This window comes from Eutrema salsugineum, unplaced genomic scaffold (assembly GCF_000478725.1).
Source record: "Eutrema salsugineum unplaced genomic scaffold, Eutsalg1_0 scaffold_2, whole genome shotgun sequence".
In the NCBI taxonomy this organism is placed as follows: Eukaryota; Viridiplantae; Streptophyta; class Magnoliopsida; order Brassicales; family Brassicaceae; genus Eutrema; species Eutrema salsugineum.
In genome coordinates, this window is record NW_006256829.1 from 1,276,901 (window position 1) to 1,303,324 (window position 26,424).

Below are 26,424 nucleotides of genomic sequence, written 5' to 3' on the forward strand. Positions count from 1 at the left end.
AGTTTTTTAATAAATATCCCAAAATGAGTTTTAATAAATTAAATGTGTATACAGCTAGTTGTATATTTGTACGTCATATGAAAATTATCATCGTTACAATATTTGTTTTTAGTGCTAGATATCTCTTATAAAGTAGCACCTGAATTTGGACTTCGAACCTAGAATAAAAACACTCATCTGAATATATATACCAAAGTGCGCTTCCATACAAATTATGCGTTTATATAAAAACTTATAAAATCATAAGAGAAAAAAACTTTAATTCCAAACTTGACAAACCCACAAAAAATAAACTGTGACCTAAATAAGAGGAGAACACCAAGCACGAGTAATAATAAATACAGACAAAACTTGGACAACATGGAACATAAAATCCGAAATCAAGGATTCTTCTGTATCACCACTAGATTTTACATAATCAAAAACAAACTTGGCACATACGTATATGCAGTATGTATCTCAACCACAGTAAAATCGTAGAACAATATACAACGCATCATCATCATTATCTTACTACAAGTCAGAATTTGCAATCCACGAAGCAGAATAGTAAAGAAGATAAGATAAAGATGAGCTCAGATCACAATACCTCTCGTGGTAACCGAGCAATGTAACAGCTTTTGTCCTCAGGTTTGGTCCAAGCGGTATATGATATGATAACTGGGCGTGGGCACGGTTTGGTTTCCCGGGCAGTGCGTGCCGGTTTAGATCAAAGAGGTAGTAAAAATGCAGACTTGTATTGTAGTCTTGGAGAGCTTCCCTAGTTATCTGTGTCCAAGCATTTCTCAAGGGTTTTACTGCTGGTACACTCTTGAAGAGCCTTGGCGTTAAGTTCTCTGCCAAATCTCCAAACATAGTTGAGCCCAACAAGAAGCTCCGTAATGATGGCTTCTGTCTTTTGCTGGTTTGCAAAGAAAAGGGTTTGTGCAAGAACTATATGCGTCCTTGAAACCAAGCTTTGGTGCTCATAACTCCTCTCGGATTGCCATTTTATCATGTTGTGAGCTAATGGGCCCAACCATTCCAAGATACCCGCCATTGCGTCTGTCCACTCTTTTGCTAGTCCTGGATCATAAACTGTCGAAGAACTCAAGTTTTTCGAGTAGGGCTTTAGCCTTTCTCTCAGCGATGTTCTCACGCTCGCAGGTAACATGTTGTAAAGGTCATCTCTCGCATCATCACCTATCAAGTGAGGAGATGCAACAAATCTCTCTATCACGATGATGACATTAGCATAGTGTAATGCTAAGCAAGCGGAACCAAGGGTATTAGGAGCAGCATCTGCCAGCTTGGGTCGGGAAGGAAGTACCAAGTTTTCAACGTGGACAGAGTTAGAATTTCCTTCAAGATTATGATGCTCAGCACTACTATTCCTAGCTCCATTCCGGGTCCTAGTGCTGAGAGGAGTAATCCCGTCGTGAGACACCATGCAACCTTTAAACGGGCCAACCTGTGTTAAGCGGTTGGCTTTCGATTGCTTTTTCGCTGAGGAAACTGAAGGCCTTTCCGGGGTCTGCCCCATCTTTTTGTTGTGCTTGCTCATACCGATAAGTGGTCCTGATTTGGAGGTGAACTTTCCAAGCGGACCTGAGTAAAACTTGAAACGTTTGTTCTTTTCTGCAACAAGAGGACCTGACTTAGGGGATTGGGCGCTGAGAGAACCCGAAAGGAAATCACTCATCTTCGTCCTTGTAGCAACTGAACCTGATGCTGGACTGGTATATCTTCCAAGGGGACCAGAAGCAAATCTAGGAGGACCGGTAGTCTCAGATTGATGAGACACAGGTGTCAAAATTGTAGAAACCGACTGGCTGCGACCAATGAAATCAGAATCTGCAGAGCTAATATCACTTGCCTCTGCTCTGTAACTAATGCCAAAAACATGTTTAGTCCTACTTAGGATTGTGAAAATTGATCTAACCAAGAGAATCACGGTATAGTCATAAGTACGGTTCCAAAGAGAGACATCCCGAAGATTCTTCACTTCGTGTCTTTTCCATGTAACTTTTTTCTGATACTCCAATAGATTGTCGGTTGCAGATTCATTGCTCATCATTCTCTTGAAAGTCTGTTCAAGATCCGCCAGAATCTCAGTCTCCTGGTAGAGACTTGCATTTGATGAGATGAAACGTTCCATTTTCTTCGCTTTTCTATCCATTTTCTTCCACCCAAACTGCCACCCATATGGGTCAGCCCCAGTCTTCATCATCTCACTGAAACAATTCTCAAAGCTCTTCAGCTTGGGATCGTTGCATTTTCTAGCGAGCCTAGCCACAGCTTTGGCTACATTCTCGACGTTCTCCATCATTTCATCGCGTATTAGTCTTACAATGAAATCATCGTCTTCCGAAACTAGCTTCTTTATACCCGTGGAATGTGTTATCTCCCCCCTAAGCCTTGCAACATTTTTATCACTAAGAGATTGCCACAGATGAACAAGTTTCGACAGTAAACTTGCAACCTCGAAAGCTAATACACCGAGCACCACCTTCTCTTTATGACCTTCATGTTTCTTTGGAAATCTCCACAGATTACGAAACCAAGTCTCTGAAACCATCCTCTCTCTCAACCTGCTGCGTTGCAATAAACAACGAAATTAGCAGTGTCTCTTACGCTATGAATAAACACCAGGAGCAACTTACAAACAAAAACGAGCGATGAAGTGCAAAATCAATCAAACACACATAAAAAAAAAACAAAAAAAGTATAGACTCACAATTGAAATCTCGAACTGAAATCATATTCGGAGCAAACCCATACACCAATCACAGATAACACACTAAAAAGAAAGAACATCAAGAAAAACTGCAAGAAGTAGCTATTACACAAGCAATACGAATTGGATTTGGCCGAAATTGGGGAAATCTAGCTACAGAACACAAGATACACAGAATCGACAAATCTACCAACCACCAAATCGGCTATAAGAGAAACCTTCAGCTGCAGTATGCAACACGGTCTCGCAACTTAACCTTTTTCAAATTAGATATCCTCACAGGAAAAAAATTCACTAAAGACGTATGATTGGAGTTAAAATTGTCGGCAAATCCAGAAACAGACACGGAAAAGTAAAACCCCAACCGAGGAAGTGCGAAAGAAGAATCTTACCGATCATTCGAGGAAAAGATGTGTATCAGAGAAAAATCTGGAGAATAAAAAAAAAAAGAAGAGAGAAAGAAATTAAGGGAGGGGGAAAGTACAGGAAGAAAGAGAAAATGGCGAGGAAGATGCAGTGAAGACTATAGCCACATCCCACATGGAGAGGTTAAAGCAGCTAATTGTGGAGAGAGAGAGAGAGAGAGAGAGATACTGAGCGAGTCAAGTTCGTGTGAAAGAATCCTATATTTGCCTTTCTTTTATTTTTGGTGCTCTTTATTAAGATTATTACGTCTTTTGCCTCAAACTTTTATGATTGAGCCAGAATGTTCACGTTGGAGCGAGTCAACTAGTCAAGGAGTAACTGCCTTTTTCGTCCAAATATATATAAATAACAAATTAGAACAATTATATATTTCTAAAAATTGTGTCGAATTTAGTTGAACCAAAAAAATAAGGAAAATAAGGAGATTTTGTTACAGATCCGGCATTTGTTTTTCTTTTGATGATCATAAATTTTTCGTTATTTAATCAATATTTTCAAATTTTGAATTAAACATACGTTTTTCAAATACAACAAACTAATAACAAACTAATATGAGGTTTTGTCAATACTCCACGTTGATAAACTTGTACAATATCTAACCAACAATACATGCAAATGATCACCATCAAAACCAGCACCGATCCTAAAATGGAAATGTTTGAGTTTGAAACTTCAACCGTCTTCTAATATGGGGAGTTTTTTTTTTTGAACAATAATATGGGGAGTTCAATTCTCTCTCTTGTGAACTGAATAGTTAGAACCTATCATCATCGGTTCTGACTACAACAAATGTTTTATCTGAAACACATTAATTATGCCTTTTGACAAATTTGCATCCATAATTTGTAAATAAAATTACACTTAAAAATAAATATATATAAAATAACTTTTTGTTCAAGAATTTGACCAACGAAGCTTCTATAATATTGCTAATCCAATGGTTACATTTACAAAAAAATTGTGTTGAATAGAATGTCATAAGTATTCCACCCTACGTAAGGTCCGGGTGAGTAACTGAATATCCTAGTATAATATTATTTAATTGTCAATTTTAAAGTTGACAATGAATTATAAGAAATTAACACAAATCTTACACGTACTTTAAGATAATCATATCAAAACCTTTAACATTTTTCAAATTTAAATAGAGCTGTGTATATTTAATAATGCTTAATCCAGTAAAGGTGGTTTCCATTTAAATAAAACCTATAAAACTCTAGTATTTGAAACTTAACAGAAACGCTAGGAAAAAATTTACACAACTTGTTTGGTTGACGTTGAACTTGTCAATATGAAAGCGATATATTTCCAATTAGGTATTTATTTATATATAGGTTTTAAAAGGTATTGAGTGGATTGTTACTCGTTGGAGCATGTGTGTGAGTGGTCAAAAAGGAAAAAAAAAAACACGTTTGCAACTATTTATGTTATTGATTGTAAAAAACAAACAACTTCCTGAAGAAAATATATTTAATTTAGTCTCTGAACATCTGTTTATGTCAATCAAGTATTCCTCTGAATAAAAGTTTAGACATAAAACATAGTTTTTGTATTAGTTTTTTGAGGTTTTTTATTTTCTCTCTAACAAAATTGTAGCCTTTTATGTCTTTTTGGTTCCGTCACTAACGTGCCAAATCCAATGCCTGTTAAGTGCAAAGTTAATAAATTTCTCCGGAATGCTTAGAGTTTTGCTTTCGGCGGAAATGCGAACATTTCCGGCGACGCATCTTCCTTTCTCTTCATGTTGAGTTGTGGCCTGTGGGCTTTCGGTTATGGGCCTTATCAAAAAACGAGTATCAGTGAAAACAACTAAAAGTTATTGAATGGCAAAAAGTAGAAAAGAAACAGAAAAATATATAGACATTGCCAACCAAAAAACAAAATAATATAATTAGCAAAAAATCTACAAAAGTAGAAAATAATATTAATTTTGACTCTTGAATCTTATTAATTAGCACCGTAATTTCCTTTTACAAGAAGTTTTTTATTTTTATTTTTATTTTTTTTGCGGTTTCCCTTTCTAGTAATAGATGACGTATAAACGAAAGAAATAGACCTTGACACAAAATTTTATTGGGTTTTCTGCTAAACCCTAATTGTCTCTTCCACTCTATCGCCGCCGACGACAACAACAATGGGTGCCAAGGCGAAGAAAGCTCTAAAGAAGAACATGAAGAAGATTTCTGCTTCGGCTGCTTCTTCTTCTCAGCAGCTAGCTGTTCCCCAGAACCCGAAACCATCGGCTGATTTTTTGGTAATTTTCATCGACGCTTCATTCATTCTTATTGTTTAAGAACTCGTTTCAGAGTTTGTGAACCGCTCTGTTTGTGTTTTGTTGATAGCCACTAGAAGGCGGTCCAGCTCGCAAAGCTCCAGTGACCAAGCCTCTTGAGAATAAAGCCACAGTGCTATATATCGGTCGAATCCCTCATGGGTTCTATGAGGCTGAGATTGAAGGTAGTTTTTTCTTACTCATTTACCAGCTAAATTGACACTTTCCCCTTGATTACTATGTTTGATCAATTACACTTGTAATCTGAAAGCACCTGTTTTATCTTTGGTTCATAGCTTTCTTCCAGCAGTTTGGATCAGTTAAGAGAGTTAGAGTCGCCCGAAACAAAAAGGTTTTACATTTGGTGCTTTTTTTTTTGGTTTGCTCTAGTCTTGAGGTTATGTGCTGTTTCTTGTCTCATTAATTATTGGTTTTAACAGACTGGCAAATCAAAGCATTTTGGGTTCATACAGTTTGAGGAACCTGAGGTATTATACTTGAACATGTAGAAAAGTGGTGCAACCCTTTATGCTCTACTGATGTTCCAGATCCAGTTGGTAACTTTTTGGTTCGATTCTCTACAGGTCGCGGCAATCGTAGCGGGTGCAATGCATGACTATTTGTTGCTCGAGCACATGCTTCAAGTCCATGTCATTCCACCAGAGCATGTTAAGCCGAATCTGTGAGTGACTTGAATACACTTTGTGTTTCCGAGTGATTTCTGATTTTTCTTTGCGAAGAGTTAGTTGGCACATCCAGTTGTGTAAGGTTAGCTTTTTGGCTTGGCTGTCTATGTATTGTGGGCTATATTGTTGAATAAAATAGCTCCCTTTCTAATGGTATCTCGTGTGGTTTGATCCAAGCTTAGAAGGGCAATGTCTATGGTTTGCAAAGTTAGACTTTATGACATTTAGGTCTAGGGATACGATGCGAAAATAAAAGAGAACATATTCAAGAACTGTCTTCTTTACATGTAGTTGTGGATCATAATGCTTCTATGTCCTTAATGATACTAGGTGGAAAGGGTTTAAGTCTCAGTACAAACCAGTGGATTGGGTTCAGATAGAGCGTAAACAACACAACAAGGTAAAGCTTCTTCGTTCTTGTTGTTCTCATTTTGCCATTTCCCTAAGAGTTGAGTTTTTAATTTTGTGATTTCTGTTTTGAATGTATACAGGAAAGAACACTGGAAGAGCATAGGAAAATGTTGCAGAAGGTAGTGAAAAGGGATCAGAAGAGGAGAAAGAGAATCGAAGCCGCTGGGATAGAGTATGAATGCCCCGAGCTTGTAAGTGTCCGATTACACAGTTCTTCCTACTCTATCTGCATTACATTTCAAACACAGAACTAATGGCAACCTCTGTTGCTGCTGCAGGTCGGAAATACTCAGCCAGTCCCCAAGAAGATCAAGTTTAGTGAAGAAGACTAGGAACCAAAGATGAGAAAAACACATTTTCCATAAGCTTTTCTTCTTGTTTTTGTTTGGGATAGGATCGGGTTCACATTTGTACTTTTTACATTGGATCCAAAACTCAACTATAAGTATCTGAGCTATTGCAATGAAATTTTATGTTTGAACGAATATCAGATTTTCTGTATAGCATCAATGTACTTTACTAAGACATCAGGTGTTAGATTCTCCCTTGTAAAACTGTTGTTCTTGCGATCTCTAGGTGCAGCGGTTGCGATGAGAACAAAGTTTTCGCCATTTCCTACATCAATCTCGTACAAATCTGCAAAGACCTGTCTAAACTCGTCTTTGAGTTCTTGGTAGAAAGTCTTGTTCGGAGGAATGACATTGATAACGAAAACCCCAGAATGAACAAGAACTGCTCTTGCAGCTAGCAGAACATCTCTGGCCACAAAATCGACAGGAGGAGCACTCACGCCGTGAATCGGATCGGTGGAGTCTAGATCAACCATCAAGGCATCAAATTTGGTATTCTCACCATCACAGGTAGAAGAAAATCTCTTCAAGAACTCAATACCGTCTTCAACGTGAACATGAGCAAAGCTTTCCTCTAAGCCGAAGTGATGCCTCGCGACCCTCAAGACTTCAGGGTCTATCTCTACGCCTGTGACCTCGAACCCCAAATGTAGCCTTAGGAAACTAAGCAATCCTCCACCTCCGACTCCAATGCACAATGCCTTTGGTCTAGATTTGTCCATGTGAGAGGAACCAATCAAGGAAAGACTTGCCACCATTGGCGCCAAGTAGGGATGCACGAGTTCCGTGAGATCAGGCGTGAACTCTGTTCTTGTTAGTGAAGGTAAAGATTTCGAATTCGAAGAGTCTGTACTTCTGGTGACGATTTTGATTTCGGATTGGACTAGATTAGGCATTCTCTTGAACCTCAATCTCCTCCTGAATTCTCTTACCCCGTCATCGATCTCAATCTCTACATCTTCAATCACCATTTCACCTACGAAAGGCCCGACGGATTTCTCCAGCTCTACACTGGAGACAACATCATCCTCGTAAATCAGGAAAGGTACATCGTCGATTTCGTCTCGTGTTAGGGTTTTGGGTGACAAAGCTACAACAAGAGGTTTTACTCTCAGCTCGAGTCTCTCCGAGTCGTTGCTGTCCTCGGGGATCGGTCGGTGGTAAACCGCGGGGAAATCGGTGCCACCGTCGGGATCGTCGCCGATCAGTATCAAGCGAGAGATGTCGGGGAGGTTAAGGAGGAGCTGGAGATGGCCGGACTCAGTGGAGAAGATCCAATCGGCTTCTCTGTGCTTGGGTACGAGCGTGACGGCGACTCGAGGCGAAGACAAGGTGGAATGAAGAGGCGAGTCGAGGACGGCGACTCGGAGGAGCTGTAACGGAGAGATTGGATTCGGAATGGTGAAGGAGATGAAACGAGAAGGAGAGATGGTTTCGAAGATTCTCACATCAAGCGCCATTTTCTCTTTTGATTTTGATTTCACCATCGAAACTATCTTTTTTGCTGCTTTCTCTATCCTTGTGACTTGCACGTGATTGATTACCTTTAATAATATTCATTAATGTCTTATGACTCATGGGCTTCATCTTCAGGCCCTAGACCTCTCAGATTCTCTCTCCTTTTTTGTTTTGTTTAATGTGATTCTCTCTCATTTCATTCTTTGTGGATTCTTCAACAGAAAGAGTATTTTCTACAAACATGTAGAAACAGAGCAGAGTTTATTGACCTCTGCAGTAAAAGAAGCTTGAAGTCCTCTTCTTTCACCGGCCACCGAAGACCGAACTACCTTTTTCCATTTTCCCAAAATCGCATTCCTTACACTGCTTCTCCTGACAATAGTACAATGGCGGATAATTCGTGGGATAATTGTGTTGAGGAAGCTGTGAATGTACTTGAATCCAGGCAACTCCTTCGATCTTTGAGACCCATTTGTATGTCCAAGCAAAACGAAGAAGAAATGGTGGGAAGCAGAGTCAATGAAGGAGACGAGTACGAGGTGTTCGACGGTATGTGTCAATGGGATCGGACCTCAGTCGAGGTTTCCGTCTCGATACCCACATTTCAGAAATGGCTTCACGATGAACCCAGCAACGGTACGATTTTTTTTTCTTGCCGAGAGTTTCGGAGTTTCCAAAGTTACGGTTTTTTTTTCCTCTTTAACTTAGGTCACTGAAGCTGAGTTGAATAGGCAATGGTATGGTTTTTTTCACATTGACAGGAGAAGAGGTTATAAGTGGAGATGCATTAGCTGAGAGTAGAAAAGGGCGATTCAAGAAGCTACTTTTATTCTCTGGGAATGATTATTTGGGTTTGAGCTCTCATCCTACAATAGCAAATGCTGCTGCAAACGTATGTTTCCAAAACCATTTCATGTCAACAAACTTAAGTATATAGGTTTCTTCCACTGCCTTATCTTATTCCTTCAAGGCAGGCAGTCCAAGAATATGGTATGGGACCTAAGGGTTCTGCGTTAATATGTGGCTATACCACTTATCATCGTTTGCTTGAGTCTAGTTTGGCGGAACTGAAGAAGAAGGAGGTAAAAAAAAAAAACTTCCTTGCAAGTCCCATGATATTGATATATCTCAAGCTGAAAGCAGATGATAAGTCTTTTTATCTTTCTAGGATTGTCTTCTTTGTCCTACTGGGTTTGCTGCCAATATGGCCGCAATGGTTGCAATTGGAAGTGTTGCTTCTCTTTTGGCTGCTACTGGGAAACCTCTTAATAATGAAAAAGTGGCCATCTTTTCTGATGCACTGAATCATGCATCAATTATTGATGGCATCCGTCTTGCTGAACGACAAGGAAATGTTGAAGTTTTTGTTTATCGACATTGTGACATGTATCACCTTAATTCGTTACTGTAAGTCCTTCACTTTCCCAATCCTCCCTGACATCTAGTTTTCTATTTATGTCATTTATAATTGTTTGGACAGATCAAGTTGCAAAATGAAGAGGAAAGTCGTGGTAACTGATAGGTCAGTCTTATTATCTACTTACCCTTAATGCTCTTGTTTTTTTTGTTTCTTTTTTTTTTAATAAAACTGCTCTTGTTCCATATATGTTAAAAGTTGTTGTACTTAATCCCGCAGTCTGGTTTGATATCTAATCATAGTTTTTTTCGTTTTGCTTTTCATTCACATGTCGTTTTTCATAGTGTTATTTACAAAGGCTTAACTTTATTTCAATATGCTTCTTAACGCCTTTGGTGTTTTGAGACTGTAGACATGTGAAAGGAATTTCTATTAAATGGTTCTCAGTTTTTTATTTATTTATTTGACAGCTTATTTAGTATGGATGGTGACTTTGCACCAATGGAAGAGCTCTCTCAGCTTCGGAAAAAGCATGGCTTCTTACTAGTCATTGATGATGTAAGTTGGTTGAATGTTGACGTAAAAAATTTGAGGTGTTGGTGTCAACTACGTTTTCCTGAAGAGATATGACTTGATAGATCAGGCCCATGGAACATTTGTTTGTGGAGAAAATGGTGGTGGCGTGGCCGAGGAGTTTAACTGTGAAGCCGACGTGGATTTGTGTGTGGGCACTTTGAGTAAGGCAGCAGGGTGTCATGGCGGATTCATAGCTTGCAGGTACACACCTATATGATATAAAATTCGTAAACTAGTGGTTGTTGAGATCACTGAGGTTGCAAATCAATAATCAATCTCAATTATTACGGTTGAAACAGAGATTTGAATGTAGTAGTAACAACTTAACTTTGTTTTGGAAACAGCAAAAAGTGGAAGCAACTGATCCAATCAAGAGGTCGCTCATTCATATTTTCAACAGCAATACCTGTCCCTATGGCTGCAGCTGCTTATGCTGCAGTTGTAGTGGCGAGGAAGGAGAAATGGAGAAGAAAGGCAATATGGGAGAGGGTGAAAGAGTTTAAGGCATTGTCTGGAGTTGAAATCTCAAGCCCCATTATCTCACTTATTGTAGGCAATCAAGAGAAAGCCCTCCAAGCGAGCCGGTTCACACACATCTCCCTCTTTCTCTTCCTCTCACACACACATTCAATTGTATAGCTGATTGGTTTTTCCATTGTTGCAGGTACCTACTAAAATCAGGCTTCCATGTAATGGCAATAAGACCACCTACAGTGCCACCCAATTCTTGCAGGTACAAAAACATCATCTTTTTTTTCATATGCATTGAAACCATTTCATCTTATGAATCTCGATGAAACTCTTTTTCTTGTTGTTCAGGCTAAGGGTAACACTGAGTGCAGCACATACCACCGAAGATGTTAAGAAACTCATCACTGCGCTTTCTTCTTGTTTGGACTTTGACAACACCACCCACATTCCTTCTTTTCTATCTCCCAAACTCTAATGTCTAAACCTTTTTCTTTGTGTGTGTGTCTCAATTACAAGGCTCTGTTTTGGAATTAGTTTATGATATGTGAATGGTTGATCACATGTAGTAGAGATTTTTCATGTATTGTTCCGTACTTTGTGCAATGTATTTAACACCTACTTGCATGTGAAAGTAAAAACAAGGATTTTTCCTTGGGCCAGTAGAGTAAAAGCCCAATGGTAAAAGTGTCATAGGCCCAAACGCAAACTTAAGTGAGCAGAGGAATGTAACATTCCCCTCGTGGGTCGCACACTCACACTCACAGAAGTAGAGAAGGAGCAGAGGTCACACTCATATTTTCGCGGTGGTGATGAAGAATCCGTGGAGAGCCATGGTTCAAACCAAGTACTGCTTCGTGAAAAAAAAAGGCAAAAAATTTGCAGATTGTTAGACATTATATTCATGTGGTCTCTTAATTCGATTACTTGCAAACCAAGGCTGACCAAGTTTCCTTTTTATTTATAAATTTCCATTTTTACTATAGTAGTGTTAAACCGAAAACTATAGTTATGTAAACCGAAGAAACTAAAATCATTCTGGTTTGTAAACTATAGTTATAAATGGAAGTTTCACTAAACCAGATTGATCTAGCTTAAGTGAACCGGTCTTGGTTTGATGTTCTTACTTCATCAATCGCTGATATTTTCGTTACAGGCGGTTTGAGTAATTAGCTTCCAAAAAAGGAAAACATTTGTACTTAATTACATACGATTAGCGGACTGTAAGAAAAAGGAAAGAAACAAGAGTTCATTAAACCCTTTATATATCACATAGAGAGATGGGAAGTGGACACAGTCACAGAAAATACAATTCTTTCCTTAACAGGTCGCAAAACAAAAATCTCTCTCGTTCTCTCTGTTTGTGAAATCTGGGGAAAAACAGAATGGTAGGCATGAAGAGGAAGATTTCGATGGAGAAGATAGAGAAGAAAGACTCGCGATCGGTTGCTTTCTCCAAACGCCGTAACGGTCTTTACAGCAAAACATCGGAGCTCTGTCTTCTCTCCGGGGCACAAGTTGCTATCTTAGCGACTCCGATTTCTTCCAAATCAAAAGTCTCCTTCTACTCTTTTGGCCACTCTTCGGTCGATAACGTCGTCTCCGCTTTCCTCAAGAAGCAGCGTCCTCAGGAGGATCTAGGGTTAGGGTTTTGGTGGGAAGACGAGAGTCTTGCCAAGTCTGAGGATACGAAGGAATTAAGTGACGCGGTCGGCTCAATGTCGAGAATGTTGCAAAATCTGAAGGTATTGCATTCAGTCGCCGTGGAAAATCGTGAGGACATGAAGAAGAAGGATGTTGTTATACAAGAAACTCATCAAGAGCTTGATAGAGATCAAACCCTAAATCTTCAATCGACGACTTGTGCAAGTTCCTGCACTCATGATGATCCTCCTGCGGATTTCGAGGGGCTCGTCAAGAACAGTGGAGAGGAGGATCAGACGATCTTAGCAATGTCTGACATCAACAATAACGACAACAACGGTTTAGTGCTTGGAAACTTGGATGGTTGGGATCAAGAGCTGGATCTTGACCAAATCTTTGATTTCATGACGAGTTCTGAAGGTTTATCCATGAATATGGAGATGGATGATGTCTCAACGAATCGAAATTCCTGCTCTGATTCTGTAGCATATGAAGATGGAGCAATGGTGATTCACAGTAATTCGGATCAGACCGTAGCGACATCTGACAAGAACGAAAACAACATCAATGCTTTGCCTGTAGATCACTTGGATGGGTGCAATCAAGAGCTGGATCTTGATCAAATCTTTGATTATATGACGAGTTCTGAAGGTATGTCCATGAATTTGGAGATGGATGATATCTCCATGATGATGAATACGTATCAAAATCTGTGCTCTGGCTCTGAAGCTGTTGAAGATATTGAGGCAGTGGTGTTAGACAGAGATTTGGATGAGGATAATCCCCACTTATCTGATTACTTCAATGAGTTAACCTCCATTACTGCACTTTGAAAGTCCTCACAAGATAACAAGACAATGTAGGGATTGGTTCGGTTAGTTCTGGTTAGGGATATTTAACTAACGAAGAATCCGGTTTGACTTCGATCAATTTCCATGTTATGTTTGGGTTTCAGCCTTTAGGGATGTTGATCGAACTCAAACCGGTTCAGTTTTGGTTCTTAATTAACTATGAATATTTGAAATCTTTTTAAAGTTTGTTGTATGTTTTATCTACTTATGAATATTCGCTGTTATTTTTTTTCGTAATCTTTGAATCAATGAATATTATTACATCTACAGTACAACAGAAAGCATCTGTCTTAAAATTTTTGATTAGCAAAAGCAGTCATCTTCAAGACCAGTTTTCTTTGTGATTAACATGATCTTTCGTGGACGTCTTAGATATTTACGGGCGAAATTTTTTTGCCCCTCTTTATTTCCCTTTTTTTTTTTGAACCTTAAAAATTAAAATTTGAGTTGATGCATCCATTCAAAACAGAGAAGTGCCATCCATCCTCAATGAATAGCTGAATTTACAAGAAATAGACTACTTGAGCAAAATTGCTACATAACAAATTGCAGAACGTGATCTATCATATAAAATGCTTTATTACCATGTATGTTTTCCTTCTTTTTTCTTTTCTCTTACAAAATGTTAATAATATAATATTCCTATGGTTATTATCATCTGGAGATTTACATATAAAAGCTGTGGTGTACGCTAAAGAGTTGTTATAATTTTAAAATATATAGTACAGATATTAAGGCAAAGGTGGATGAATGTATTAAAACTAGGTTTGAAAAGAAAGAAAACTACTGTCTGATAACAAATTTATGATCTCTATTCGATCGAATTGGTTAGATTATTCTGGATAACCTTACCGGTAAAAATGTTGATTTTGCATCTATTCTTATTAAGAAAAATGCAAACAGCTTGAATCGATTTAATGGAGTATTCGCGTGTCCATTCGGACAGTTGAAATTTATGACAAGTAAATTGAATTCCAAACAAGTCAAACACGTTTATACGATTTTTGTTTTTGTTTTTTTTTTCAAGTATGCAATGATGTTGAAGTCTGTTTAAGCTTACAGAGACGATACTATGTATTTTTATATTGTTTTGGGTCTACCAAAATTGGAAAGTGAGTAATGGCTTTCTGCAGAGATTTAGATTTCCCAGGTTACTAATTTATTAAATGAGTAGTTGAACGCAGTAAATAACAAAAGAAAAGACATGCACTCACAAATCCTGAAGCCCCAAAATGTATAACTCTCACATCTAATTTTCACGGATGTATGTTCATCGATTGGTCCAGTGACACAGACAATACAACTACATTATTCCATCTTCATCATAAGTCCGTGATATATCTAGTTACAAACACTAACTGTATTTGGGATATATCCTTTTTAAGCTTTCGTCTAATTACCTTGTCCTAACCGTCCGGCACGTGAGTATGTTGCAACAATCGGTCTATGTATGTAGGTGAGTCTAAGAACATATAATAATTTCTGAAATTAAACGTTGCTTAAAGGATAAAGTGTCTAAATGGTCAACTAGATCAGTTTATAAACAATCATGGTATTTATGTACACACGAAAACTACACATATTAATAATCATGTCTCAAAATTGGCCAAAAGATTAGAGTTAATTTTTGGCGTGATTTTTTTTTTATTAAGATATTATCTTGTAGTTTGTAACTTGTACGTTCGAAAATTTGTACCTACAGGAAACAAAATTATTTGTGATTATACCATATTTTAGAGTTTAGTTTCTTAAAATATTGTCGACACTGACAGATTTTACTTCCATAGTTTTAAAAAAAAAATCGTTTTTTAGTAATATCAAAATGTATGCTTTCACAAACTCCCAAGATATTGTTTTGCCATATGATAGACAATGTCAGTGTCAACAACAAAAAGTCAAAAACACAGATGTTAATAACCCTGTTTTTATTTTCTTCTGACGCACACATTCATATTCGGATCATTTTAGTACTTTAATCTATAAAACGAATCAGCATGCCTTGATTTGGTGAGCAGTCAACGGTCCACAATATGTTGACTATTGAGTAGTGATTTTTTAAAAATGTGGTTGTAATGTATCACTCTGTTTTTTCACAAACGGTGCAAAACCCAATAAAGTCAAATACTTGGACCTATATTTTGCATGCATTCCTCTGCTTTTATACAATCTTCCTCTCTTCTCCATTGAATTCCATCCCTCAGAGGGAAGAAGAAGAAAAAAGCCAAAAAAAAAAAAATCTCAGTGAACTAAAGATGTCTCTCATCTCCTTTTCTCTGACTTCTCTTGATTTCACATTCCTTGCGGTTATCGTCTCCGGTTTCGTTCTCATCCTTACTCGATGGAATTCGAAGACGAAGAAACGTTTAAACCTTCCTCCAGGCCCGCCGGGTTGGCCGGTGGTCGGAAACCTTTTCCAATTCGCGCGCTCCGGGAAACCGTTTTTCGAATACGCAGAGGAGATGAAGAAAACGTACGGCCCGATTTTCACTCTGAGGATGGGGACTCGGACAATGATCATCCTCTCCGACGCGAGTCTAGTCCGCGAAGCTTTGATCCAACGCGGAGCTCTTTTCGCCTCTCGACCCGCCGAGAATCCGACTCGAACTATCTTCAGCTGCAACAAATTCACCGTCAATGCCGCCAAATACGGTCCCGTGTGGAGATCTCTGAGGAGAAACATGGTGCAGAACATGCTTAGCTCGACCCGGCTCAAGGAATTCGGGTCGGTGAGGCGATCCGCCATGGATAAGCTCATCGAGAGGATCAAATCGGAGGCTAAAGAACACGACGGAACAGTATGGGTGCTTCGAAACGCCAGATTCGCTGCCTTCTCCATTCTATTGGAAATGTGTTTCGGAATCCACATGGACGAGGAATCGATTGAGAAAATGGACGAGATTTTGAAGACGGTGTTGATGACCGTTGATCCACGAATCGACGATTATCTTCCGATCCTCGCTCCGTTTTTCTCGAAAGAGAGGAAACGAGCTCTCCAAGTCCGCCGTGAACAGGTCGATTTCGTCGTCGGATTCATCGAGAGACGACGGAGAGCGATTCGGAATCCAGGTTCCGATAAAACGGCGTCGTCTTTCTCGTACCTCGATACACTCTTTGACTTAAAAGTTGAAGGCCGCGAAACGACGCCGTGTAACGAAGAGCTCGTGACTCTCTGCTCCGAGTTTCTCAACGGCGGCACGGATACGACGGGGACGGCGATCGAGTGGGGGATCGCGCAGCTGATCGCGAATCCAGAGATTCAATCTCGACTGTACGATGAGATCAGATCAACGGCTGGAGATCGTAGGATCGAGGAGAAAGATGTGGAGAAAATGGTGTTTTTACAAGCTTTCGTCAAGGAGCTTCTCCGGAAACATCCGCCGACTTATTTCTCTCTAACGCACGCCGTCATGGAGACGACGACGCTTGCCGGCTATGATATTCCCGCCGGCGTAAACGTCGAGGTTTATCTTCCGGGAATTAGCGAGGATCCGAGAATCTGGACTAACCCGAAAAAGTTTGACCCAGACCGGTTTATCTCGGGTAAAGAAGATGCTGACATAACCGGGATTAGTGGAGTGAAGATGATTCCGTTTGGTGTTGGCCGTCGGATCTGCCCAGGGCTTGGAATGGCGACCGTACACGTGTACCTGATGCTTGCGAGGATGGTTCAGGAGTTCGAGTGGAGCGCCTATCCGCCGGGAAGCGAGATTGATTTCGCCGGGAAATTGGAGTTCACGGTGGTGATGAAGAACCCGTTGAGAGCCACGGTCAAACACAGGGTTTAATTTTTAAGTACCTAGTTTCACGTCTGTTATCTAGTTTTTTTTTTCCTTTTCTAAATTAGAACAGTAAACACAAGGATAAGTTGTGTTTACTGTTTATTATATTTGGGACCGTTATGCTAATTTTCAGTAAATCTATTTTTGGATTAAAACAAGTTCAGTCCACGTTATTGACCTTTTCGAATTCAAAACAAATTAATATAAACATGTTAACCAATAAAATTAATTAAAATTTGTTGCATGACACATTCCCAAATATATACTCCACCCCTTTCTAATTGCTGATGTTTTAGATTCGAAACATTCACCAATTTAAAATGGAGAAAGTATTAACAATACGAGAGAAACTACCACAAGGTTAAGAAAACTACGATTGCCAAATATCTCCTGTAATTTTTTTTCCCATTTCTTCATTTAAAATGTTCCGAAGAAAAACGACAAAAAAGGGAGAGGATGGAGCACGTTACGGTACATCAAGTGAGGTAACAATAATACGAACAAAAAAAAAAAACCTAAAAAAGGAAAGAAAAATCTAAGAACCCATTTACAATCTCAGCGTAGAGAAACTATACACATAACCAGAACCTAGAGAGAAGAAGACTATTATCTCAAATCATCCTCTTTGAAAAATGCCCCAGCCAACATTTGCCAAGCAAGCTTGTAAAATTTTGCATCTTTCCATATTATTATCAGTTCAAGAAAAGGGATGTGGCAACCTCGCTCGATTCGGCTACTTTCATGGCTTCTGCAATCCGGAGAGCCGTCATGGCTTTGTAAACAGCCAAGTCTGCATTCTCCGCAAGAACTTGGGCTCTTCTTCTTTTGGCGATGGCAATCTCCATGGCTCTATCAGCCAAGGCCTTGGCTTCTTCCACTCTAAGATAATCGTTTTGTTCCTCTGAAGCCTCTTGTTCAGCTGCCTTAACACCCACTGCCCACGTTAAAACCAAACAAACATAACTCAGCTATTTCACTCTGAGAGTGTGTATAAACAAACTGAACTCTGTGTAGCTAAATCCAACTTTTATCGAGCTTAATCATCGAAATTCAACTCTTTATCGATAAAAGTGCACAACTTTCTCTATCCTCAAACTAAATACTACAAAGCGAAGGGATTTCCAGTCTAATTCTGTGGTAATCTACTCTATTTAATTATACTTAAGCAAGACTGTTCCATGTAACTCTAACTCTCAGGTGTATCTACTACTTACATTTTCAGTACTTGACAAAACCAAATATATCACAACACTAGCCACCAGAATTCATCACACAACCTATCGGGAGTGCGTAAATCCACTGAGTTATAATGGTGAGGGAACATACCGAGACTTAGCTGTTTAGATTTTCCATGGAGTTGACTCCCCTGCCTTTTGAAGGATCTTCTCTTACGAAACACATGTTTGAAGAGTAGAGGAGATTTCTTTGCTTGATGACCCTGTTTATTTAGCAAACATTATTATTATTTGATTATATTCACAGAGATGGGAAACAAAGAATATTGGTCCAAGTACGCAGGAATATGACTTTACCTGGAAAACTCTGAGGAGTGGTGCTTTTCGCTGCTTCCTTTTCCTCGCCCAGTAATCATGAACTGCTTCAACCACCTCTTGCCTACCCAGATACGAAAGACTAGCTACAGTGGCTGCTTTCTCATTCAAGAGATCATCGGCAGGGCTTTGAAAAAAGCACTTTTCAAACCCATCAATCATCAATTCAAAAGCATCCTGCTCAAGTCGTTGAGATTGCTCATGTTCCTCACCAAGCATTTCCTCGTTCTGCCTTTCAAGCCACTCTTCATCTTCAGAATCCATGTCATAAATCGCAATATTTCGAGCCATGGCCCTTGTCACCTCATCTTCTTTCACAGAAATATATGGAACTGGCATAACAAATGAGGGAAAATCAGCAATATCCTCTGAATACCCACTCACTTCTCTTACTCCAGGTATAGGAATCACTTTCGCATTCTGTTCCAATATATTCCGTTCATAGCATTCGTTGTAAATCTCCTTAAAACCGAGCCAATCTTGTTTGTCGCAAAACTCAAGCTTCCAATCATTGTCCCCTAACCATACTATAGATTGTGTAAACCGGTTGCACGAACAAGGTCTCATAGTCTTTCTTGCCCTGTGTCGGTATCTGATTGCCCCATCTTTCTTTATAACAACGAACCACTCCTTTGAAGACGAAAACTCCAACATTACACCACACCCTTCTTCTCTCGTGCATCTGTCTGAACCTATAACCAATATGTTCGCAGAACAGCATAGAGAATCAAGTTCCTCTTTTGTCCTCGGCTTTGAAATGGTACTGATCCCATTTGAACTCGGAGATGAGTTATTTAGCACCGAGCTTCTGAGCTTTCTCGATGACACCGATGTTGTCCTGTTTTTCCAATTTCCAGATAGTTCAGAAACCGGCGTTCCATTGTGCGGCTTGTGTACACCATGCGAAAGATTTCTCGCTCTTCTCCTTCTCAAGGAGCTTCTCCTCTTCTGGATACTATGAAAACCTAGACTGCCTCTATACTGAGCATTCCCTCCAGTTAGCTTCGAGGCTGTAACAGACGGATGTAACCCGACAACAACTCCGTTCCTCGGATTACAAGGTTCAGATAAAACTATTTCAGACTCTGAATCAGATTCTTCAACCGGGTTGTTCAGCAAATACAGAGATTTCTTTACGAAAGCAAAAGAGCGTGGAACTACTCTGAGAAACAGAGTAAAATGCATATCCATAAAACACCGAGGAATGGCATTAAAATCAGCTGAAAAGAGAGGAAGACAGTTCAGAGCCCCAAAGAACTTGCAGACGCCCCTTGAACTAAGGGGAGGCTCCTGAAAAATTAAAGATCCAGAGTTTCTATCATCACTACCAACAAAAAAACATTGTAGAGCAAACCCAAAGAGTGTTAGTGAATTACCGCAAGAAAACGCACGCCATGGTCTGCAAAGACGTCGTTGATAGGTTGAGACAAGAAAAAAGAAGCAAGTGAAGACAGCCCCAGTTGTCCCCTCCTCACATATCTCATAACCAAGACGAAAACAGTTGAAAACCAGGATTCCTCACATGACGCATCTACTGTAAGAGTAATCACAGGACCATAGAGTCGTCGTGGAGAAACCACCCGGTCCGAGAGTCTCTTTCGCCTGCAATAAAACTTGAGGCTTCGCAGTGGCTCCTCTGATCTATTATCACTTGACTGGCCAGAAAGTCTCTTCCTTTTCCTACTATATACAACCCCAAACAGCTTATCCACAGTCTTTTCATCTCCCACAGCTTCAGCTGTTGCCACTTTCCTCCGTTTTCTGACCGGAAAGTCTATTTCTTTGTCGTCCTTCTCACTGGAGATTTCTCTGGGGCTACAGGGTCTGCTTCCGGCGCCGTTACTTCTACCACCGGAGACTTTGTTCCCTTTGCCTTTGCTGGGATTTAGGCAGTTCCAATCTCGATCCACAACGTCATGGGCACGCTTTACCTTTGGTTCGTCGACATTAGGCCAGATCCGGCGACCCGAGCGGAGGACCCGGGCACCGTCTGCGGCTTTAACCACCCCGAAAACCCTTGTGGTTCGTCTCATTCCCACCGACGGCATCTATGCGTTGCTCATACGACTCCGTTTTACTCAACTGGATAACGCCACAACTGGCTTGACTTCTTACTCCGTCTTCGCTCAGAAAAAAATTGGCTTACTCAAAAGCCCCTCCTTTGATCTATTCCCACACTAATCTCTGTAAAAGAATCACGGATTTTCTCAAAGACTCAAACCAATTCTTACCAGAACTGTTTAATAAAAAAAAATCTCTTTTTTTTATATCCAGCAAAAATTGAGGAACTCGAAACAGGTAAGGAAGGGAGCGAGGCGGAAATCAACCGAATTGATCAGAGATCAAATTAGTGATAGCCAGAGGGAAATGGAAAAAAAAAAAGAAAATCGCCGAGATCTCTGGAGATCGAAGAAAAATAGAGAAATTCGATTGGGAGAATCGAGATCTGTTCATGTGTTTTTTTCTTATCTTTTCTCTATTTTTGTTTTCTTATCTAGAAACGAGTAGACATGGTGAAGAAGAGGAAGATCGGCGGTACAGGTGGTTTCACGAATTTCTCGTTTTGACAAGAAGAGAGGGAACAGAGGTGGCTAGGGTTTATGATCGAAAAACAATAACCAAGAAAGCAAAAAAAAAAAGATCGCTTTAGGGTAGATTGGTTGTGACCGTTGGATGCTCTACTTGACGGTTCAGATTCATTCTGGTTCGATGGGTCCAATGGTTATCTTTTTTTTTTTCTTTTGGCAACGTAGACGGGGAATTTTTTGGGTTACACGAATATTTTTTTTTAAGAGAATTTAAAACGGAATGGGTCGAAAATTTCAAAAGGTCAGAAGGTGAAATGACAAGAGTACCCTTGGGATTAAAGCCAAAGGTGTCTGAATCTGAAGTGTTTAATTACAGGACTAACATACAGTTGAAGGAATCAGTAGTCGCTAACTTAACTAGTACGAGTGTGTTCTACAAATACACACCTTTTGATAAGTTGGCTTTTTTTAGGTGAAAAACTGTTTTTTTTTAAGAAACTAGGTAGAATAAAGTTTCACTATAGGAATAATTTCAAAAAATTTGCTTAGACAAACAGAAAAATAAGAAACAGCTGAGCTTTTGTCTGGTGATAACTGAGTGAAAAACGCAGGAAAACTAAGACAACAGAAGATAGCTTTGAGCCTTGAGACAACTTTGAGATGTGAGAAACACACGAGATGATGATTACAACAAGACCGAGCATTTTCTTCTTTGAAAACGAAAGGGGTTTTTATTGACTTTTTGTTACATATGATTTATATTTTGCTCTGTTAAAACAGAGTCAAGACTTCTTGCTTCTTCCCCCTTTAGGTTAGGCCTTGGCCTCTTCTGAGGCTTCAGCCTCGGCTCCCCAGAAACTAGTTTTCTTTCCCGTCTTTGAAACTGTCTGAAGAACAGCTTCTGGCTCCACGTTGCCTTTCACCGTCACCTTCTGTTCTTTCAGATCCACATCAAATGACTCCACTCCTAACAACATTAATGTTCGTTTGTGTTTTGGTGAATTTTCTTTACTCATCAATCATGAAAATCGCATCACACAAATCTTTTATGATAACTACAAGATCACTCTCTCGGTGAAAAAAGTAAGTTTGAAAAGCAATGTTTTGAGGTTTTGAATTAAGAAGAATTAGACATTTGCAGAGGAGCTTAAGATCAATGGAGAAGAGACTTTTCTTGGAATTAATTGGTTAAATTTAGCAAAATCATAAAGCCGATGAGATTAGAAAGCAAATATGATACATCTAGAAAGAACCACAAAGCATAATGTAAACTAATCGCAGAGAAAATCAAACTAACCTTGCATTTTGCCCAAGACTCTTTTCACAGCTCCAACGCATCCCTCACATGGCATAGCCACCTTTAGAACCACAGTCTACGCGGAAAACAGACAACAAGTTTCCAAAGTTTAAGTTGAATTTTGGAAAGCTTAAGCAAAATGGACTTAAAGACCCCGGCTTTAAATCAAATGGGAGGGACAAGAAAAACAGAACTATGAAACACTGTTCAAGTTAATCAAACTGAGAAACAAAACATTTCAGAACTTAGATTGATCCAGACAAAAACAGATCCACCCTTTTCAACTACCATTACATGATTCGCGATCTGCATCTTGTATGATCATTCCTTGCCATCACCAGTTTGATAAAGTGGGAAATTAGTCATACCAATTTTGTCAAAAAGATTTAAGTACAAATCTCTGTTTTTGATTCATACATAATAAATCAGATACAAAGCATAATGTCCAAACCAACAAGATCGGGCAACCGAATGAAACCCTAACTCTAAGCCAGACAGTAAAATTGCAGTAAAGCCGCGGAATAGATGATAAACCCAGATCCTAAAATTTTTTTTTTAAAAAAAAAGAACAGATTCATTTTTAACCTGAGACATAGCTCTTCTCTCTTTCTCCTTCCTGACGTAAAGTTTAAAACTTTCAACCACAGCGAAGAAGAATTGTAAAGGAAAGAGATGGTTTTGGAGTTTTAAAAAGAACGCAGCTTTGACCAAGTCAACGCCGGTATTATTAGTTAATCATATTATAAAGAGATCAAATGCATAATCTTCGTGGACGGATAATTAGAATTCTGAAGAAAATCATATATTAAATTACTATTAAATTCAATAAAAAATCTTCACTTGAACTGCTCTTTTTTCAAATGACTTAATGAATCATCAGTGATCCAATACAGTCATGAATTTGCACACACACACACACACAAAAGGAGTTTGTAACCAATTATAGGGATGATCTATCGTCTAGTAATCGTGAAACTTGTGTAACAAAATATTTTTGAACTTATATGAGAGGAGAATATGAATATCACAGTAGTTGTCTCTGTATTGTTTTTTTTTGTTTAATTAGTTTTTGGATAAATATATGTCGTTAAACTAGGACCAACATTTCATATTTCTGTCGAAGATTCCTTTGCCGTAAGTGGAAAAGATCATCTCCTTGAGGAGAGGATACTGAAGAAGAACAAACAGCAGCGCCGGAAAACAAGCCAGAAGGATCGTCGGAGCAACTATCCATCTCTCGCCAATCATCGTGCATAGCGCCGACGAGAATGCAATCAGCATCGCCGCGATCGACACGAATAATATCGAAAGTCCGGCGATCATCTTCGTCGGCAGCGAGACCAAGAAATCGTCGAAAGAATACCTCGCGGTGAGTATCCCGAGGAATATGAGAACAGAGGTGCAGGAGGCGAAGCAGGAGATCAAATCGGAGACGACGAATGTGATGAATTGCGAGTTTTTCCGGTGAAAGGGTCTACCTGTACTGTCGTCGGTTCCTCCAGGGACGGTGAAGACCGCCGCGAAAGTGACCGTGACAATGAGAGCCGCGACTAAGCTGCACGACATGGCCGTGTCTTTCATCCATTTCTCGGCTTCGTTTCGCAATGCCTCGTGCTCCTTTGTGAATATCTCGAACGGCGTTTGCTCTTCTGTGTTTACTCTCTCCTTCTCAATCTCAGGTGCGATTCTCTCCACTTCCTGCGTAATTCAAAGGCCAGATTTTTTTTCAGGCCTTTATCTGTTTTCCTCTGTTTTGAATATAAAGTTGAGAGAAACAGAGCAAACCTTGAACCATTGCAACTCGCGCTGCATCTGCAAAGTTGCGCCGACGACTGTAGAGAGCTTGGAAGGAGGAGAAGGATAGCCGGCGAGATGAAGCACACCATTTCCGTCACAGTCTTTGTCGGCGAGCAACAGGTACTTCCTGTCGTCCAGACCGTAGAGGAGACTAAACACCTTCTCTTGTCTGAACTCGACGGCCAAGAGAAACAGAGTACTGCTCGAGCTCGTTCTCGTGGACCATAGAAGCTCAGAGTTGTTCTTGATCATCTCTACCAAAAAATCCACATTCCCAAATCTTACTGCAAAGAGTAAAGCCTCGTCCACTGTCTCGGAACGTTCCTTTAAGCCCATGGCCAGTGTTTCCTCTGATATTCCCGATAGAAGCTTCTTGGCTTGTAGATGCATCACCTTCATTCGGTACACGTCATCTATTCCTGAACCATCACTCGAGTCCAATTCAAACGTCATGTTATTTCTATCGAATATATAACAGTATTTTGTAGACGAAAGAAAGCCTTTTACTTACCGGTCCATTTAGAGAGTAACTTGAGCAGTTTCCCCATCAGAGTATCTAAAAATAACCAAGAAAAGTCGAAAACTTTTTCAGTGTCTTCTATGGAATACAGAGACTTTTATGAACTTATGTATATGGAAACGTACTTTGATGATCTTTGTTTGAACGTGAAGCCTCCGGAAGAGTCGGCAGCTTTACTTGTATCCCTAACAATTTAGGAAAGGAAAATTCATTTTTCTATTCAAAAGGACTGATTGATCTTTGTAAATGAAGAGGTCTTAGATTGGTACGAACAAGAGTAGATGAGCCGTTCCAATGGTCCGAGATGGCAGCCACCAGGGAAAAGATCCGGCTTTGAAGCCAAAACAATGATAGGAATCGACTCTATTTGCAAATGTTTTGTGACGGCCAAGCGTCTGCACATGCTGAACAGGTCCAACGCGATGTCTAATTGAACGAAGAAAAAAACAGATCAAGAAATTACCATCAAAACTGCCTAAAACATGTGTTGCTTGAAGTCTAAGAAACCGCTTACCGAGCATTTTATAGAAGATGGCATTGAGAAAGAGTAAGGAACCGTGATACCCATCATGGTCAATTAATACCTGAACCGGAGTTCTGGAGTAAAGATACCGAGCCATCTCCATCTGCGTGTTCTCAACCGCAACCACAACAGGAATCTGACCATTGATTCCAGGAATCTCTACCAGCTTAGGGTTCTTGGCGACCAAGGCTTCAGCAATCTCCATGTTTCCACTAACTGCAACGACAGTGAGAGGCGTGTGGTACGAAGCGTGCTGGCTCATCTTGGGAAGCATTTGTTCAGGTGTAATACGACGAAGAAGCTCTTTAACAATCTCTGGTTTCCCACATGCGCAAGCTTTCAACAATGGTGTCTCGTAAAGGTTTATCCATTCGTCTACTGCGTCCGGACGCTGGTTCAAGAATTCCTTGACGGCTTCTACACGACCTTGGCTTATTCCTTGACTTAATTTTGTATACGCATAGTACACATTTGTAACCTTCCCTACATCAACAACAAGATGATATAGTAGACACCATAAAACCTATCTGCATCTAGAGATCATGCAATGCGGATAACTAGCTAGGCATCCCGTGCTATTCTCACATATAGATCATCTAAAGAAAAAATGTGAATAATCAACTTTTAAATATGAAATTTGAAATTAGGACCGTAAGGTAGGAACTATCTTTCCTTGTAACTCGCTTATAGGCGATTGATTAGTTGACAATGATGATATATGAGAGAAGTCTTACCGCGAAGCCGAGATGCGGAAAGAGCTGATTCGATGAATGGAATCTGGTGACTTAAGGGATCATCATTTGGAACTTCTTCTTCAGGAACTTCTTTTATAGGAGAGCAACTGTCGCCTAAGCCAGTATGAGGAACTTTTGTGTTAGCGAATTTGAAAGGGCTCCTTCGAATTGTTTCCTTCGAAGTTGCGTCTAAGTAACTAGAACCCATTGTCATATTAAGATTTCTTTGACAAACTCAAACAAAGTATAACAAAAGACAAGAAAACAATAAGTAACAGGCTATATATAAAACTGCCTAAGTATATGTCGTACGTATATGCAAGGAATAACAGTAACATATAACCTTTGGTGTCTTGTGTTCTATTCTTTAATTGATCTTACATAAGAATATATGCTTTGCTTGGTTACAAATTATTATTTTATTCGGAAAGCTTTTGTGCTAGAAAGAAAATAAAGGTTCTTCTATATGCAAATATAAATT

The 26,424-nt window shown here is 39.6% G+C and overlaps 9 protein-coding genes across 13 annotated transcripts; 4 read left to right on the forward strand and 5 right to left on the reverse strand.

Moving 5' to 3' along the window:
* Nucleotides 1-335: 335 nt before the first annotated feature.
* LOC18019581 lies at nt 336-3,288 on the reverse strand. 4 transcript variants are annotated; one of them, XM_024155890.1, is made up of 2 exons: nt 3,201-3,288; nt 336-2,573 (listed from the first exon to the last, which is right to left on the reverse strand). In XM_024155890.1, the coding sequence occupies exon 2, from the start codon at nt 2,555-2,557 to the stop codon at nt 761-763; it is 1,797 nt and encodes a 598-aa protein (XP_024011658.1). In that variant the 5' UTR covers nt 2,558-2,573; nt 3,201-3,288; the 3' UTR covers nt 336-760. The 4 variants fall into 4 exon arrangements, with proteins under 4 accessions (XP_024011658.1, XP_006398916.1, XP_006398915.1 ...); XM_006398853.2 differs by having other exon boundaries at nt 336-2,570; nt 3,109-3,288; XM_006398852.2 differs by having other exon boundaries at nt 3,109-3,288.
* Nucleotides 3,289-5,190: 1,902 nt separating this feature from the next.
* Nucleotides 5,191-6,996, forward strand: LOC18019582 (uncharacterized RNA-binding protein C1827.05c). Its single transcript, XM_006398854.2, has 8 exons — nt 5,191-5,396; nt 5,485-5,599; nt 5,711-5,766; nt 5,855-5,902; nt 5,999-6,096; nt 6,431-6,500; nt 6,592-6,702; nt 6,790-6,996. Exons 1-8 carry the CDS (start codon nt 5,277-5,279, stop codon nt 6,841-6,843), a joined length of 672 nt encoding a protein of 223 aa, XP_006398917.1. The 5' UTR covers nt 5,191-5,276; the 3' UTR covers nt 6,844-6,996.
* Nucleotides 6,913-8,321, reverse strand: LOC18019583 (methyltransferase-like protein 13). The gene has a single exon (XM_006398855.2). The coding sequence runs from the start codon at nt 8,319-8,321 to the stop codon at nt 6,999-7,001; it is 1,323 nt and encodes a 440-aa protein (XP_006398918.1). The 3' UTR covers nt 6,913-6,998.
* Nucleotides 8,322-8,483: 162 nt separating this feature from the next.
* Nucleotides 8,484-11,327, forward strand: LOC18019584 (8-amino-7-oxononanoate synthase). 2 transcript variants are annotated; one of them, XM_006398856.2, is made up of 10 exons: nt 8,484-8,955; nt 9,081-9,211; nt 9,294-9,401; nt 9,488-9,726; nt 9,800-9,841; nt 10,147-10,234; nt 10,320-10,453; nt 10,597-10,836; nt 10,917-10,985; nt 11,072-11,327. In XM_006398856.2, exons 1-10 carry the CDS (start codon nt 8,706-8,708, stop codon nt 11,196-11,198), a joined length of 1,428 nt encoding a protein of 475 aa, XP_006398919.1. In that variant the 5' UTR covers nt 8,484-8,705; the 3' UTR covers nt 11,199-11,327. The 2 variants fall into 2 exon arrangements, with proteins under 2 accessions (XP_006398919.1, XP_024012062.1); XM_024156294.1 differs by having other exon boundaries at nt 8,780-8,955; nt 9,298-9,401.
* Nucleotides 11,328-12,105: 778 nt separating this feature from the next.
* On the forward strand, nt 12,106-13,197 carry LOC18019585 (agamous-like MADS-box protein AGL97). Its single transcript, XM_006398857.1, has one exon. The coding sequence runs from the start codon at nt 12,106-12,108 to the stop codon at nt 13,195-13,197; it is 1,092 nt and encodes a 363-aa protein (XP_006398920.1).
* A 2,193-nt stretch (nt 13,198-15,390) lies between these two features.
* Nucleotides 15,391-17,110, forward strand: LOC18019586 (cytochrome P450 77A4). Its single transcript, XM_006398858.2, has one exon. The coding sequence runs from the start codon at nt 15,468-15,470 to the stop codon at nt 16,998-17,000; it is 1,533 nt and encodes a 510-aa protein (XP_006398921.1). The 5' UTR covers nt 15,391-15,467; the 3' UTR covers nt 17,001-17,110.
* A 277-nt stretch (nt 17,111-17,387) lies between these two features.
* LOC18019587 lies at nt 17,388-21,150 on the reverse strand. The gene is made up of 4 exons (XM_006398859.2): nt 19,921-21,150; nt 18,527-19,834; nt 18,321-18,432; nt 17,388-17,928 (listed from the first exon to the last, which is right to left on the reverse strand). The coding sequence occupies exons 1-4, from the start codon at nt 20,590-20,592 to the stop codon at nt 17,687-17,689; spliced, it is 2,334 nt and encodes a 777-aa protein (XP_006398922.1). The 5' UTR covers nt 20,593-21,150; the 3' UTR covers nt 17,388-17,686.
* A 554-nt stretch (nt 21,151-21,704) lies between these two features.
* On the reverse strand, nt 21,705-23,024 carry LOC18018613 (copper transport protein ATX1). Its single transcript, XM_006398861.2, has 3 exons — nt 22,955-23,024; nt 22,370-22,445; nt 21,705-22,039 (listed from the first exon to the last, which is right to left on the reverse strand). Exons 1-3 carry the CDS (start codon nt 22,961-22,963, stop codon nt 21,885-21,887), a joined length of 240 nt encoding a protein of 79 aa, XP_006398924.1. The 5' UTR covers nt 22,964-23,024; the 3' UTR covers nt 21,705-21,884.
* A 314-nt stretch (nt 23,025-23,338) lies between these two features.
* On the reverse strand, nt 23,339-26,157 carry LOC18018614. The gene is made up of 7 exons (XM_006398862.2): nt 25,944-26,157; nt 25,201-25,692; nt 24,960-25,112; nt 24,812-24,871; nt 24,678-24,722; nt 24,155-24,585; nt 23,339-24,067 (listed from the first exon to the last, which is right to left on the reverse strand). Exons 1-7 carry the CDS (start codon nt 26,155-26,157, stop codon nt 23,462-23,464), a joined length of 2,001 nt encoding a protein of 666 aa, XP_006398925.1. The 3' UTR covers nt 23,339-23,461.
* Between the last annotated feature and the right edge of the window lie 267 nt (nt 26,158-26,424).

Excerpts from the sequence above, each read along its gene's own strand:
- LOC18019581 (XM_024155889.1), bottom strand. The coding sequence starts at position 2,796 with ATGTTCTTTCTTTTTAGTGTGTTATCTGTGATTGGTGTATGGGTTTGC. Across the intron at positions 2,574-2,716 it reads TTCAGTTCGAGATTTCAATT|CAGGTTGAGAGAGAGGATGG; the intron begins GTGAGTCTATAC and ends ATTGCAACGCAG.
- LOC18019582 (XM_006398854.2), top strand. The coding sequence starts at position 5,277 with ATGGGTGCCAAGGCGAAGAAAGCTCTAAAGAAGAACATGAAGAAGATT. Across the intron at positions 5,600-5,710 it reads CTATGAGGCTGAGATTGAAG|CTTTCTTCCAGCAGTTTGGA; the intron begins GTAGTTTTTTCT and ends TTTGGTTCATAG. Across the intron at positions 5,903-5,998 it reads TACAGTTTGAGGAACCTGAG|GTCGCGGCAATCGTAGCGGG; the intron begins GTATTATACTTG and ends GATTCTCTACAG.
- LOC18019583 (XM_006398855.2), bottom strand. The coding sequence starts at position 8,321 with ATGGCGCTTGATGTGAGAATCTTCGAAACCATCTCTCCTTCTCGTTTC.
- LOC18019584 (XM_006398856.2), top strand. The coding sequence starts at position 8,706 with ATGGCGGATAATTCGTGGGATAATTGTGTTGAGGAAGCTGTGAATGTA. Across the intron at positions 9,727-9,799 it reads TATCACCTTAATTCGTTACT|ATCAAGTTGCAAAATGAAGA; the intron begins GTAAGTCCTTCA and ends TTGTTTGGACAG. Across the intron at positions 10,837-10,916 it reads AAAGCCCTCCAAGCGAGCCG|GTACCTACTAAAATCAGGCT; the intron begins GTTCACACACAT and ends CCATTGTTGCAG.
- LOC18019585 (XM_006398857.1), top strand. The coding sequence starts at position 12,106 with ATGGTAGGCATGAAGAGGAAGATTTCGATGGAGAAGATAGAGAAGAAA.
- LOC18019586 (XM_006398858.2), top strand. The coding sequence starts at position 15,468 with ATGTCTCTCATCTCCTTTTCTCTGACTTCTCTTGATTTCACATTCCTT.
- LOC18019587 (XM_006398859.2), bottom strand. The coding sequence starts at position 20,592 with ATGCCGTCGGTGGGAATGAGACGAACCACAAGGGTTTTCGGGGTGGTT. Across the intron at positions 19,835-19,920 it reads ATGGCGTGCGTTTTCTTGCG|GAGCCTCCCCTTAGTTCAAG; the intron begins GTAATTCACTAA and ends TTAATTTTTCAG. Across the intron at positions 18,433-18,526 it reads CACTCCTCAGAGTTTTCCAG|GGTCATCAAGCAAAGAAATC; the intron begins GTAAAGTCATAT and ends CTAAATAAACAG.
- LOC18018613 (XM_006398861.2), bottom strand. Across the intron at positions 22,040-22,369 it reads AGTCTTGGGCAAAATGCAAG|GAGTGGAGTCATTTGATGTG; the intron begins GTTAGTTTGATT and ends TAATGTTGTTAG.
- LOC18018614 (XM_006398862.2), bottom strand. The coding sequence starts at position 26,157 with ATGACAATGGGTTCTAGTTACTTAGACGCAACTTCGAAGGAAACAATT. Across the intron at positions 25,693-25,943 it reads TTCCGCATCTCGGCTTCGCG|GGAAGGTTACAAATGTGTAC; the intron begins GTAAGACTTCTC and ends TTGTTGATGTAG. Across the intron at positions 24,723-24,811 it reads TTCAAACAAAGATCATCAAA|ATACTCTGATGGGGAAACTG; the intron begins GTACGTTTCCAT and ends GGTTATTTTTAG.